Here is a 13,389-nt window from a genome sequence, read left to right as displayed (position 1 = left end):
GGCCTGCCCCTTTTTCCCCCCCCCCCCACTCCAGAGTTGGTTATCCCGAGCTGCAGACTTCCTTGCTCCCTGGATGCCATGGAGAGCCTGGATGCCATGGAGAGCCTGGATTCCACACCAGGAATACTGAACACTGAGGCAATTACACCCTTCCCCTCCCGCTGCCCACTTCCCAAAATCACAGCTAAGGCAATGCTCGCTCTGGCCATGTCTCTCACCACCTCCCCACCCTCCCTTCCCAGGCTCAGGACAGTTTGTACCCCAGCCTCACCGTACGTTCCCATATCCCAGCTCCTACACCAGGCACATTTCCCCGACAAACCAGTGTCAAAACTCAGCCGTGTCCCTTCTCCAGTGAGCAGGGGGGGAATTCAGATTTTCTTCATTTCAGCTCAATCGCATTTCCTTCCCGTCCACCCCCTTTTGAATGGTTACAGGCAAATGCACAACATCACAACACGAACTTTGCAACAAACTAAACAAAAAAAACCCAATGCAAGCTAGTCGGAACAGCCAGGGGATATTTGTTAGGAAACACAGCTCGACCTTCTCCTGGTCCCCTGAGGCCCTGCCTTGGAACCAGCCCTCAGCTGGTGCGCAGCTTCTTGGCTGAGGGTTCCTCGGTTTTCTGAAGCCACATCTGCATCAACCCCACGCTGCTCTTCTTTGGTGTCTCCACCTTCACGGTGTGCTGGCTACCAGGGCTGGCTTCTTCCTTCTTGGGAGAGGGGTTCTGTAGCCAGTTCATCATCAGCTTACTGCTGGCTGTGGGCTTGACCTCCTGCAGGAACAGACAGAACACATCAAACACCAAACCCACTGCCATTCCTGATACACATCTTGGGAGTTTTAACCAACTTTTGGATCTGGAGAAGCTTTTTGCTAAAAACAAGAACACAGACTCATGCATAATGTACAAAGAGGTTGTGTAGGACACTGGTGAGGCCACCTTTGGAGTAATGTGCGCTGTTCTGGTTGCCCTGCTATAAAGGAGGATATTATTAAATAGAAGAGGATTCAGAAAAGACTTACCAGGACGTTGCCAGGACTGCAAGCCTTGAGATATAGGGATAGGCTGGCACATTTTTCACTGGAACGTAGGAGATTTTGAGGGGTGACCTTAGAGAGATTTATAAAATCATGAGAGCCACAGTTCAGATGGATACCAATGGTCTTTTCCCAAAGATGAGGGATTTCAAAACTAGGGGACATATTTTGAAGGTGAAAGGAGGGAGATTCGAAAAGGACATAAGGGGTAACGTTTTTACACAGCGAGTGGTTCATGCATGGAATGAATTGCCAAAAGTAATGATGGATGCAGGTACAGTTACAACATTTAAAAGACATTTGGATAAGTACATGAATAGGAAAGGTTTGGAGGGATATGGGTCAGGAGCAGGCAGGTGGGACTAGTTTATTTTGGGGACATGGTCAGTGTGGACCAAAGGATTTGTTTCCATTCTGTATGACTCTATGGATCAGTTGGTGTCATATCCACTAGAGTGTAGAGCAATGGGTTAGGCAGGGTGTGGGGAGTCTCAGAATACATCTTAAAGTTTAACAGGATGAGACAGGGTGAACACAAGAAGGATGCACCCATGACCGGTAGAGTCCAGAGCCAGGGGTCACTGTCTAAGGATACGTGGTCGTTTTGGACTGAGATGTGGAGAACGTTCTTCACCCAGACCGTGGGGAGCCTGTGGAATTCTCCGCCACCAAAAGTGGTTGAGGCCAAAACATTGAATGCTTTCAAGAAGGAGGTTGAGCTTTTAGTCCTAAGAATTATATTTTTAATATAATTAAAGAGGGAGAGCAGGAACAGGGTGCTAAGTTGGATGACTGGCCATAATCAATATTAAATGGCCTCCTCCGAGTTTCTGTGTTTCTCCAACCCAACATTATTCAATAATAGTCAACAAGTCCGATATTCCACTCTCTGAAATTTTCGAGAATTGGAAAGTTGGTCCTGGAGACCACCACCTCAGTCTTACAGCAATCAGGGTTTGGCAAGTTTAACTTGTTGATGCTTACAAGATCTTAATACAATCAAATTGAGTCAACATGGTTTTGTGAAAGGGAAATCAAGTTTGATAAATCTGTCAAATTCTGGGGATGGGGGTTCGAATCCCACACTGGCAGATTCTAATTCAATATATTTGGTTTTATTTATCACTGTCACATGTACCGCGGTACAGTGCAAAAGAATTGCTTTGCTTGTTAATCGTACCTTCCACAAGCACGTCATAGTAACAGAACAGAATCCATTTGAACCCACTTCCTCAGAATACTAACCTGGGGCTCTGGATTACTTGCCCAGTAACATCACCATAACACCAAACTGTTCCGCCCCCCCCCGCCATGGTGACCATAAATATCAATTCTTCTAAAAACCCATCTGGTCAACCCATGTCCTTCGGGGAAGGAAATCTGCCATCCTCATCTAGTCTGGACTGACATGTGACTCCAGGCACACAGTGGCTGATTCTTATCTGCCCTCTGAGAAATTAAGGATGGGCATTAAATAGCCAGCGGTGCTCATATTCCAGGAATGAATTTAAAAAGCACAAAGATGCAACCTCGGGCAACTGTCTGGGTGGAGTTTGCACATTCTCCCCGTGTCTGCGTGGGTTTCCTCCCACAGTCCAAAGATGTGCAGGTCAGGTGAACTGGCCATGCTAAATTGCCCCATAGTGTTAGGTGCATTAGTCAGAGGGAAATGGGTCTGGGTGGGTTAACTCTTTGGAGGGTCGATGTGGACTTGTTGGGCCGAAGGGCCTGTTTCCACACTGTAGGGAATCTAATCTAAAAAAAAGATGCAGTTAAGTTCCATATTTCTTTCTTGTACAGCACCAACCTGAGGGGCCAAATGTACTGAAATGGAGAACAATAATGTCCTGAACAGCATGCAAAAAAACAATTTAACAGGGAGACAAGTAAAAGTGCACGCTAACATCTAAAAACAGCTCAAATCTATTTTCTCTGGAATTACTGCTTAATAAACCTTAATTGTGCTGCCAACTGCACTTTTGAAAAGCAATTTTAGACTGAAAGCTGGGGACATGTACTTGTCAAATAAATTAATCTCGCGGTTTAAAGTGTGCAAAAATTGTAGTTGGCTCAATTACTTCTTTTTTTTTTAAATAAAGGCGCTTTAAAGGCATAAATTAAAGGCAGTGTCCTGCAAATACATTCTTTTGTTTGGTAAATTCTTCCATTGCACGAGATGACAATTTTTTCTTACCACGGGAAGCCGGAGGGGTGGGGTATTTACCACAAGATGACGCTGTTGAGCCACGTTTTCACAATCACTGAGTAGGCAGAGAAATAGAGAGAAAACACTGCAACCAACCTCTCGCTCCACAACTACAAAAAACAAGGTAGCCCCATCACATTTACCTTACTCCTGCTCTGCCAGGAAAACAATTACTGCAGCACTCACATACATCTCCTCCTCAGCTTTTTGTACTATTGGTGGAATAAAAGATCTCACATTTACTTTTTGAACGTACGCAATAGAAACACGAGTGGGCCATTTGGCCCGTCGAGCCTGCTGCGCCATTCAATCAGATCGTGGCTGTAGGGACCCTCGATTCCCCGTCAAACAAGAATTCAGCCACCTCGTGCCTTACAAATACTCAATGACCCTGTCTCTGATGCCTTCTGAGCTCCAAAGCTCTCACACCAAAGAGAAAATGTCCTAACTCTGTCCTGTTCGAATCAGACAGAGAGGGGGAGAGAGACAGACAGACAGGGAGGGGGAGAGAGACAGACAGACAGGGAGGGGGAGAGAGACAGACAGAGACAGACAGGGAGAGAGAGAGACAGACAGGGAGAGAGAGAGACAGACAGGGAGAGAGAGAGACAGACAGGGAGAGAGAGACAGAGGCAGTCTGCAGTTGAATAGTGAGTAGTCTGTGAGGCAGTCTACAGTTGAATAGTGCGTGCCATATCTGGAGAATAGGCAAGGTATTAGGATAGGCTACAAGCTAAGGCTAAATCCCTTAGCACAGTGGCCCAGTCGTTAGCACTGCTACCTCACAGCACCAGGGACCTGGGTTTGATTCGATCCCAGCCTTGGCTGACTGTGTGGAGTTTGCACATTCTCCCTGTGTCTGCGTGGGTTTCCTCTGGGTTTCCTTCCACAGTCCAAAGATGTGCAGGCCAGGTGGACTGGCCATGGTAAAAACCCTAATCTGGGGTTACCGGGATAGGTTGGGATGGTTGGTGCAGACACAATGGGCCAAATGGCCTCTTTCTGCACAGCAAGGCTTCTGATTCTTAGGAACAGTCAAGATGGTCAGGAAAATTGGGGAGTGTTGGCGGGAGATGGGGGCTATGAAAAAGAATTAAAAACACTTCAAAATTGAAATTATAAACATGCGCTTTCCACTTCTGCAAACAGTTCTAGAGTCAGAGAGATGTACAGCACGGAAACAGACCCGTCAACTCGTCTGTGCCGACTAGATATCCTAAATTCATCGAATTACATTAATTCAGTTCCATTTGCAAGTATATGGCCCATATTCCTCTAAACCCTTCCTATTCATATACCCATCCAGATGCCTTGCAAATGCTGTTATTGTACCAGCCTCCACCACTTCGTCTGGCAGCTCATTCCATACCCGTACCATCTTCTATGTGAAAATGTTGTCCCTTAGGTCCCTTTTATATCTTTCCCCTCTCACCCTAAACCTATGCCCTTTAGTTATGGACTCCACCCACCCCAGGGAAAAGACTTTGCCTATTTACCCTATCCATGCCCCTTATGATTTTATAAACCTCTATAAGGTCACCCCTCAGCCTCTGACGCTCCAGGGAAAACAGCCCCAGCCTATTCAGCCTCCCCCTATAGTTCAAACCCTCCAATCCTGGCAACATCCTTGGAAATCTTTTCTGAACCCTTTCAAGTTTCACAACATCTTTCCGATAGGAGGGACAGTCGTTTAATTTAATTTTTCTTCAAATAAGAGGGTACCTTTTTAACTCCCAGTTCAATGGGTTTGATGCAGTCGAGGAAGTCATTTCTGGAATTGTTAACCACGGTGGAGACTGGGTGGAGGGCGATCCTTTCTGTCGGGTGGATCAGTTTGAGAGCTTCCATGGCTGGTACCTGCCCGTAATCCAACCACATCCTCACAGCCTCCTCTCCATCCAGAATTGCTGGCATCCTACCAGGACGAACGGTGAGAGAGATATGGGACGGAAAGAGAGAGAGAGGAGTTAGAGAGGAGAGGGGTTAGAGGGAGGGGGGGGGAGGGCCAAAAGTGGCCTAACCAATGTCCTGTACAGCTGCAAATGACCTCCCAACTCCTGTACTCAATACTCTGACCAATAAAAGGAAAGCATATCAAATGCCTTCTTCACTATCCTATCTACTTGCAACTCCACTTTCAAGGAGCTATGAATCTGTTGGCTGAGAACACTAGAGTGGGCTGTTACTCATCGTGCAAGAGCCAGAAATGAATAGGAGAGCATTTGTTTTTAATCCTCTCTATATCCTCACCTCTATAATCTCCTTCAGCCCCTATACTTCTCCCTATCTCCATACAGCCTGATCTTTCTACCTCCTTGGTGCCTCTTGGTCAAATTATGTTAGCAAATTTTCTCTCCGTGTGAAACTTTGCCAGATGTCTTACTACGCTAAAGGATAAAGATGCTCTCTAAGTGCAAGCTGTTCCCGAACCACCAATCTGCAGCTTACCACTTCAGCCCTGACACTATTTTGCGAACTGTCACAGGCTCAAATGCAGCAAACAGCTTCTGGATCTGCTCCTGGAAGAAATGGAAACAGTGGTCAGACATCACATCTCCGAGCCCTTTCCAAAGAATGTCTAATGAGAGCAGAACAAACGAGGCCAAAACCCCAATTTCCCCATACCTCACCCATTTCCTTCATTTCTATTCTAGGAACCAAACACAAGATAAAATACAAGTAGAGTCTGTTACTGTTCATGGGAATGAGTTCACCAGCAAAAATAAAACTGGTTGCCCATTGCTAACTGCACTCGAATTGAATGGCTCATTTGGCAATTTCAGATGTTGACAGCCCCACTGGCTGTAGGCCAGATGGATAAGGGCAACAGATTCTTTTTTGAAACGGCAGAGAGACAGGGCAGAGCTAGAGAGAAAGAGAGCAGGGAGGGTGAGCAAAGGGAGAGAACGAGCGAGGGCGGAGTAAAAGGAGTGAAGTGGGTGGGGGGAAAGAGAAAGAGAGGGGGGAAGAGAGAGAGAGGGAGGGGGAGAAGAGAGAGACAGAGAAGGGGGGGTGGTAGAGAGAGAGACCAGTTAAAATCCAAAATGTTGTGGTGACATCAGAAAGTGAGACAGGGAGCTGCAGGAAAGGATTTCCAGAGCTGGGAGCCCAGTAGCTGAAAGCACAGTCGATCGGGACAGAGTGAGTAAAATCAGGAGAGCATAAGCCGTCCAGAGTTTGAGGAGCTGGCTGGAGGAACGCACCGAGATCAGGAGAGATGAGGCCACGGAGAGACAAGGGTGAGAGTCTGTCACAAAAAGTGGCTGAGGCCAAACCATTTTCAAGGAGGAGTTTGCTACATCTCTGGGGGCTGAAGGGATCAAAGGCTATGGGATGATTGTGGGAACAGGGCGCTGAGTTGGACGACCAACCATGCTCACATTGAATGGCTGAGCAGGGAAGTGGCCTACTCCTGCTCCTATTTTCTAAGATGTTGTTTGACGAGGAGCCAATGCATGTCAACAAGTTTTAGAATGGTTGGAGCACAGGGCAGACTAGGATTCAAAATGAGGGCAAGAGCTCATTGCTCCAGAGAACTGACTTACCCCAAAAGACTCAAAGAATGTGGGACCAAATCAATCTCAAAGAGAGCCAACTGAAACCTCCTCTTTCTTTTTTAATATTCTTCCATGAGATGTGGGATACTCTGATAAAGCTAGTGACTGCAGCCAATCTCCCATGTGCCCCTTGAACTGAGTGACCAGGCCATATTGAAGTTAACTATGGGTCTGGAGTCACATGTATGCCAGACCGAGTAAAGAAAGTGAAACAACCCCGGAGAGGCCAGTATCCCGGTCACCGACTCATCCTTCATTTACACGTGGACAGTCCTTGACACTGAGCAGTTCCCAGAGTGAACAGGATGACTGATGCTCCTGTGTATATCTTTAGGCGAGGGCTCTCTGATTGGATCAGATTAACAGCCCCGATCAGGGAACTCTCAGTCTGAGGTCCACCCAGCTGATCTCATTACAATCACTATAGACAGCAGGTTTCCTTCCTTAATGGACTTTAGTGAACTGGACAGACATCACCTTCACTGAGGGTTACCCTTCCTTTCCAGATTGATACACTAATTGAACAGTGATAAATTAATAAATAAATTGTGGGCGGCACAGTGGTTAGCACTGCTGCCTCACAGCGCCAGAGACCTGGGTTCAATTCCCGCCTCAGGCAGCTGTCTGTGTGGAGGTTGCACATTCTCCCCGTGTCTGCGTGGGTTTCCTCCGGGTGCTCTGGTTTCCCCCCAGAGTCCAAAAATATGCAGGTCAGGTGAATTGGCCATGCTAAATTGCCCGTAGTGTTAGGTGAAGGGGTAAATGTAGGGGAATGGGTCTGGGTGGGTTGCTCTTCTGAGGGTTGGTGTGGACTTGTTGGGCCGAAGGGCCTGTTTCCACACTAAGTAAGTAATCTAATCAGCAGCCCACAGTGACATCTGACTGCTGCTCCCAGAGCCTCTGAATTGCTAGTCCATCAGCACTATACCACTGCCCAATATAGAAGGGGATACGAGGAACAAAAGCAAGTCTGCAGGAATGGCCACCACTGGTTTTCCCAGGCCTGAGGCAGTCAGGAGGTATACCTACCTTGAAGAAACTTCTCAACTGCTGCCAGATTTCCAGATTATTTTTCCACTTACTGGGCCAGCAAGGACCTTTGGGTGAATGAGGATTTGAGAATCTGATTAGCTAACCCTACATTAGAGATTGATATAGACAGAAGGGTATTGCCTGAGATCTTGCAGAGTCAGAGAGCAGGGAACGGCAAGGTTAGATCCTGGCCTGAGTATGGTCCCCTGGCCTGGGGCTGAGGTTACACTTGTTACTTTATGCTCTTCAACAGTACAGACACCAACAGAAAAAAGAGCAGCTCAGTGGTTAGCACTGCTGCCTCACAGCACTAGGGTCCCAGGTTCGATTCCAGCCTCGGGCAACTGTGTGGAGTTTGCACATTCTCCCCATGTCTGCGTGGGTTTCCTCCGGGTGCTCCGGTTTCCTCCCACAGTCACAAAGATGTGCAGATTAGGTGAATTGGCCATGCTAAATTGCCCATAGTGTTTGGTGCATTAGTCAGAGAGAAATGGGTCTGGGTGGGTTACTCTTTGGAGGGTTTGTGTGGACTAGTTGGGCTAAAGGGCCTGTTTCCACACTGTAGGGAATCTAATCAAATCAGAAACAGAGGGATGACAGAAGCCACTCACTGCCCGCTCTCCAAATCCCGCGCCAAACTCTCCCTTTTCCACCTGTAGTTTTGCGGGTCACACACCTGTCATGGATCCAGTCCATGGCTTTGGAAGCATCCACCGTGATGACAGTGTAGGTGTAAAAGTCTTCACCACCTCCAGGAGGCGCCCAGTGGTCAAAGAGCCCGGCCATAGTGAGCAGTCTGCGACCCTTCCACTCCTCCCCATCCTCCTGAAGCAATATTTACACACACATACACAGGTTCATTCACAAGCAATGCCACTGGACTCGTTAATCTAGAATCACACTCCAGACAGCTGGAGATATAGGCTTGAATCCTACCGTGAGGGGTGATGAAATGTGAATTCAATAAAAATAACATCTGGAACATACACAAAGCAGTCCATTACTTATAAACACCCTTTCTTATGGACAAGGTCCTGTGCAGGATTGTATCAATTTTAAAAATCCAGCATACAAATGGGTCACTATATTTACAAACAGGTATTTTATGTCATCTTGTATTGTGTTCTAACTCGTGTACAAATCGACTCCTGTTCGCTATTTGAGGACTGACAGTAGTGATACCACATGCTGATTGTTGTGAAAGTCCATCCGGTTCACTAATGTCCTTTAGGGAGGAAGACCATTGTCACCAATACTGAGACTAGTTGTATAATTCCAAACTTAAACCAGTTGCCTTAGTGCAGTTTGAACCCTTGTCCTTAAACCTGAAGCTCTGGATTATGAGTCCAGTGACATTAGCATTCATCGAATATAAAACAGTGCAACACAGTCCCGGCCCTTTGGCCCATGATGTTGTGCCAAGCATTTAACTTAGTCCTAAAACAAATCTAACTTACGCACCGTGGGTGGCACGGTGGCACTGTGGTTAGCACTGCTGCCTACTACCAGAGACTGGGGTTCAATTCCCGCCTCAGGTGACTGACTGTGGAGTTTGCACATTCTCCCCGTGTCTGCGTGGGTTTCCTCCGGGTGCTCCGGTTTCCTCCCACAGTCCAAAAATGTGCAGGTCAGGTGAATTGGCCATACTAAATTGCCCGTAGTGTTAGGTGAAGGGGTAAATGAAGGGGAATGGGTCTGGGTGGGTTGCTCTTCGGAGGGTCGGTGTGGACTTGTTGGGCCAAAGGGCCTGTTTCCACACTGTAAGTAAGTAATCTCAAACCCCTCAATTTACAGCCATTCATGTAAGCGACTGCTGGGCAAGCACATGTCCCTACTGTCTCTAACTCTACTACCACCACTGGCAATGCATTTCACGCACCCATCACTCTCCGCATAAAGAACCTACTTCTATCATCTCCCCTAAACCTTCCTCCAATCACCTTAAAATTATGCTCCCTCATGACAACTATTTCTGTCCTTGGGTAAAGTCTCTGGCTATCTACTCTATTAATGCCTTTCATTACCTTGTACACCTCTATCAAGTCACCTCTCTTCCTTCTTCTCTCCAATGAGAAAAGCCCTAGCTCACTCAACCTCTCTTCATAAGGCAAGCTCTCCAATCCAGGCAGCATCCTGGTAAATCTCCTCTGCACCCTCTCTAAAGCATCTATATCCTTCCTATAATGAGGTGACCAGAACTGGACACAATATTCCAAGTATGGTCTAACCAGGGTTTTATAGAACTGCAGCAAAACCTCACAGCTCTTAAACTCAATCCCCCTGTTAATGACAGCCAATTCCAGAACCACTTCCCCAGGTACAGGATAGAAAACATCAGTAACCACGGTTGTAAAATCCCAGCTGATTCATTAATGTCCTTTAGGGAAGGAAATCTGCCGTCCTAACCTGGTCTGGCCTACATCTGACTCCTGACGCTCAGTAATGTGGTTAACTCTTAAATGCCCTCTGAAATGGCCACGCGGCCAGTTCAAGGGCAATTAGGGATTGAAACAAAAGAAACACAGACTATCGGGAACTATTTTCCCTGGAGCGTCGGAGGCTGAGGGGTGACCTTATCAAGGTTTATAAAATCATGAGGGGCATGGATGGGCAAAGTAGACAAGGTCTTTTCCCCAGGGTAGGGGTGTTCAAAACTAGAGGGCGTAGGTTTAGGGTGAGAGGGGAAAAGTTTGAAAGGGACCTAAGGAGCAACTTTTCACTTAGAGGGTGGTGTGGTATAGAATGAGCTGGATTGAGATGAAATGGGGGGAGGCTGGTACAATTACAACATATAAAAGGCATCTGAATAGGTATATGAATAGGAAGGGTTTAGAGGGATATGGGCCAAATGCTGGCAAATGGGTCTAGATTAATTTAGGATATTTGGTCAGCATGGATCAGTTGGACCGAAGGGTCTGTTTCCATGCTGTACATCTCTATGACTCTAAAACAGAATAATAGGTGTTCAGAAATAAAAACTGAGCACCTCAAAACTGAACCACAAAATGCTGGAGAAACTCTGGCAACATCTGAGGAGAGAGACGAACAGAGTTAATGTTTCAAATCTGACATGAACTTTCTTCAGAACTCAGGTCATATCAGACTTGAAATATTAACTCCGTTTCTCTCTCCACAGATGCTGCCAGACCTGCTGAGTTTCTCCAGTTTTTTTATTTATTTCAGAATTCCAGCATCTGCAGTATCTTGTTTGTGTCATGCAGGTACTGAGGCCTTTTCTCTGCACCCTCTTAGAGGGACGTGAGCATTGTGAGTGAGGCCAGCATTTACTGCCCGTCCCTAACAGCCCTTCAACTGAGTGACTCGCTGGGTTATTTCAGGGGGCAGTTGAGAGTCAACTAGATTGCTGTGGGTCTGGAGTCACATATAAGCCAGACCAGGCGAAAGTGAGTAGTGCAGATGCTGGAGATCAGAGGCTAGATTAGAGTGGTGCTGGAAAAGCACAGCAGGTCTGGCAGCATCCAAGGAGCAGGAAAATCGACATTTTGGGCAAAAGGCCTTCATCAGGAATGTGATGAAGGGCTTTTGCTCGAAATGTCAATTTTCCTGCTCCTCAGATGCTGCCTGATCTGCTGTGCTTTTCCAGCGCCACACTCTCGACTCTGATCTCCAGGATCTGCACTACTCACTTTCTCCCATTCTATAAGGATGCTTTATCCACCCCTTCCCATTTCTGTGCTATTGAAGTGATTTAAAATGGAAACAGTGTCCAGTAAAGACGGTGGGTAAGACAGGAGGAAGGATAAGGAGTGAGAGAGACGGAGAGAAGCACCAGAGGGAGAGGGTGGGGAAGAAACAGATGATCAGCCAGGGCTGGATCTGAAACAAGCCAAGGTGAAATGTGGATATTTACAGCTCACCGAGCACCCGCTGGATCAGGAAGCAATAGGTAAAAGGGACACACTGCAGTAAATACAGAACAGCACTCCCTGCTCTTTGGCAGCAGACATGGGATTAGACTGGGATCAACAGTTGCACTTCCCATCAGGTTCAATCAGCAGAACAGCTCAGGACGGAAGGCTGGAAGAGGTAGGTGGAAATATTCCCTGACACATACATTCTCAGTGAGGCTGCACAGGAGTTCAAGGGTCACAACACCAAATAGAAGCACAAGCCGTGACGGGGGAGGCGTGAGAATAAAGGTTTTTCAGACCGAGTCATTAAGCTCTCGGCAGGAGGCAGGTTCGGTTGAGGCATTCATGAAGGGCACTAGGTAGTTATTTGGATAGAAACAGTTTGTGGGAAATATGGGGAAAGGGCAGGAAACTGGCACGAGGTAGATTAACCCTTGCAGGATGGGCTGAATGGCCTCTTTCTGTGCTGTAACATCTAAGATTTTGAACGGCATGGCCCATTCTTTGCTTGGGAGGCACAGACCTTTTTCAAATCACTGACACCGTCAATGATGCAGGGTCGGGGAACAACACCTGGGGGTTTCACTTTACCAATCACCCCCTGTGGTACAGACCTTTTCCTTTTAAACTTCAAAAGAAAAATGCCCGACTCACAAATAATAAAACAATAAACACAAAACAGTTCCACACAGATGTTGCCAAAAGTTGCTGATTACAGCTTCAAACCAGTTGCAACCAAAAACAAAAAGACATTTTCTAAATGTGAAAGGAAACGGTTTACGTTCACATTAAGCCTACGAGGAGATGTCGAAACGTCACAGACCCTTGATAGATTCTGACAAAGACATTTCGACGCTGGCCTTTTCCCACTGTAGCCTGGTGACACTGCCTCAGGTTTTACTGCGTCCCTTAGCACACAGTCCTGGATCAGACTAGCAGCGGGTCCGGGCAGTGTGGGAGGGAGCAGTGGTCTTTAAAGCAGTACGTTAGATTCCCTGTACTGTATACACAGACAGATAACAGTGACAACAATCTTTATTCACCATTTCCCCAACTCTTTTCTCTCTCTCTCTCTCTCTCTCTCTGGTTAATTAAACACATTGAGCTAATCAGGGATCTCTCTCTCACTCTCTGATTACACTCTTGGAAATAAGCTGACGTTGGAACAATCACCATCTGAACTTGGTCACATTAATCAAAGCAAAAGAACTGATTCAGTTTAAAAACTGATTGCAGGAACTCACTCAGCAAAATTACAATTTTTTTTTAAGGACGAGACAAAGAGGAATACTGTCTCTTTACCATTTGGTGAGGTTTGTTTGGTAATAATGAAAGGTGGTTACAGTAAGGACTGGATTCTAAACACTCCTTCACTCCAGCCAGCGCTGGTCACCGTCTATGTGGGTCTGCTGTGCTCTGACACCACTTGGTCACTTTCATCTCTCTCCCTCCCCCTCCCAGCCCACTCAATATCCTCTGCCTCCCGCCACTTTGTCAATTCCTCCTCCTTCTCTTATTCCCTCAACTCACTCCCAATTCCTTTCCATCTCTCGCTCATGTCTTCCCAACTCTTTGTCACTTCTCCCTCTCATTCGCTCCCACTTTTTCTCTCTCATCTCTCCTGTCTCCCAGTTTCCTCCTCCCTTCTCTCAATCTCTCCTCCCGCTCAATTCCC

General features: G+C 46.8%; 1 protein-coding gene across 5 annotated transcripts in view; it reads right to left on the bottom strand.

Moving 5' to 3' along the window:
- Positions 1-267: 267 nt before the first annotated feature.
- Positions 268-13,389, bottom strand: part of hmces (5-hydroxymethylcytosine binding, ES cell specific) — a 33,098-nt gene continuing 19,976 nt past the window's right edge. For all 5 annotated transcript variants that reach the window (XM_043707615.1, XM_043707619.1, XM_043707616.1 and 2 more), the window contains exons 5-7: positions 8,519-8,667; positions 4,976-5,168; positions 268-781 (exon numbers count right to left, since the gene is read on the bottom strand). In XM_043707615.1, coding sequence (XP_043563550.1) covers positions 587-781; positions 4,976-5,168; positions 8,519-8,667 — 537 coding nt within the window. In that variant the 3' untranslated portion in view covers positions 268-586. The remainder of the gene's footprint in view (positions 782-4,975; positions 5,169-8,518; positions 8,668-13,389) is intronic.

Source organism: Chiloscyllium plagiosum, chromosome 18 (genome assembly GCF_004010195.1).
Source record: "Chiloscyllium plagiosum isolate BGI_BamShark_2017 chromosome 18, ASM401019v2, whole genome shotgun sequence".
NCBI lineage: Eukaryota > Metazoa > Chordata > Chondrichthyes > Orectolobiformes > Hemiscylliidae > Chiloscyllium > Chiloscyllium plagiosum.
The sequence above is the reverse complement of the archived record's forward strand: the minus strand, read 5'-3'. Positions and strand labels throughout refer to the sequence as shown.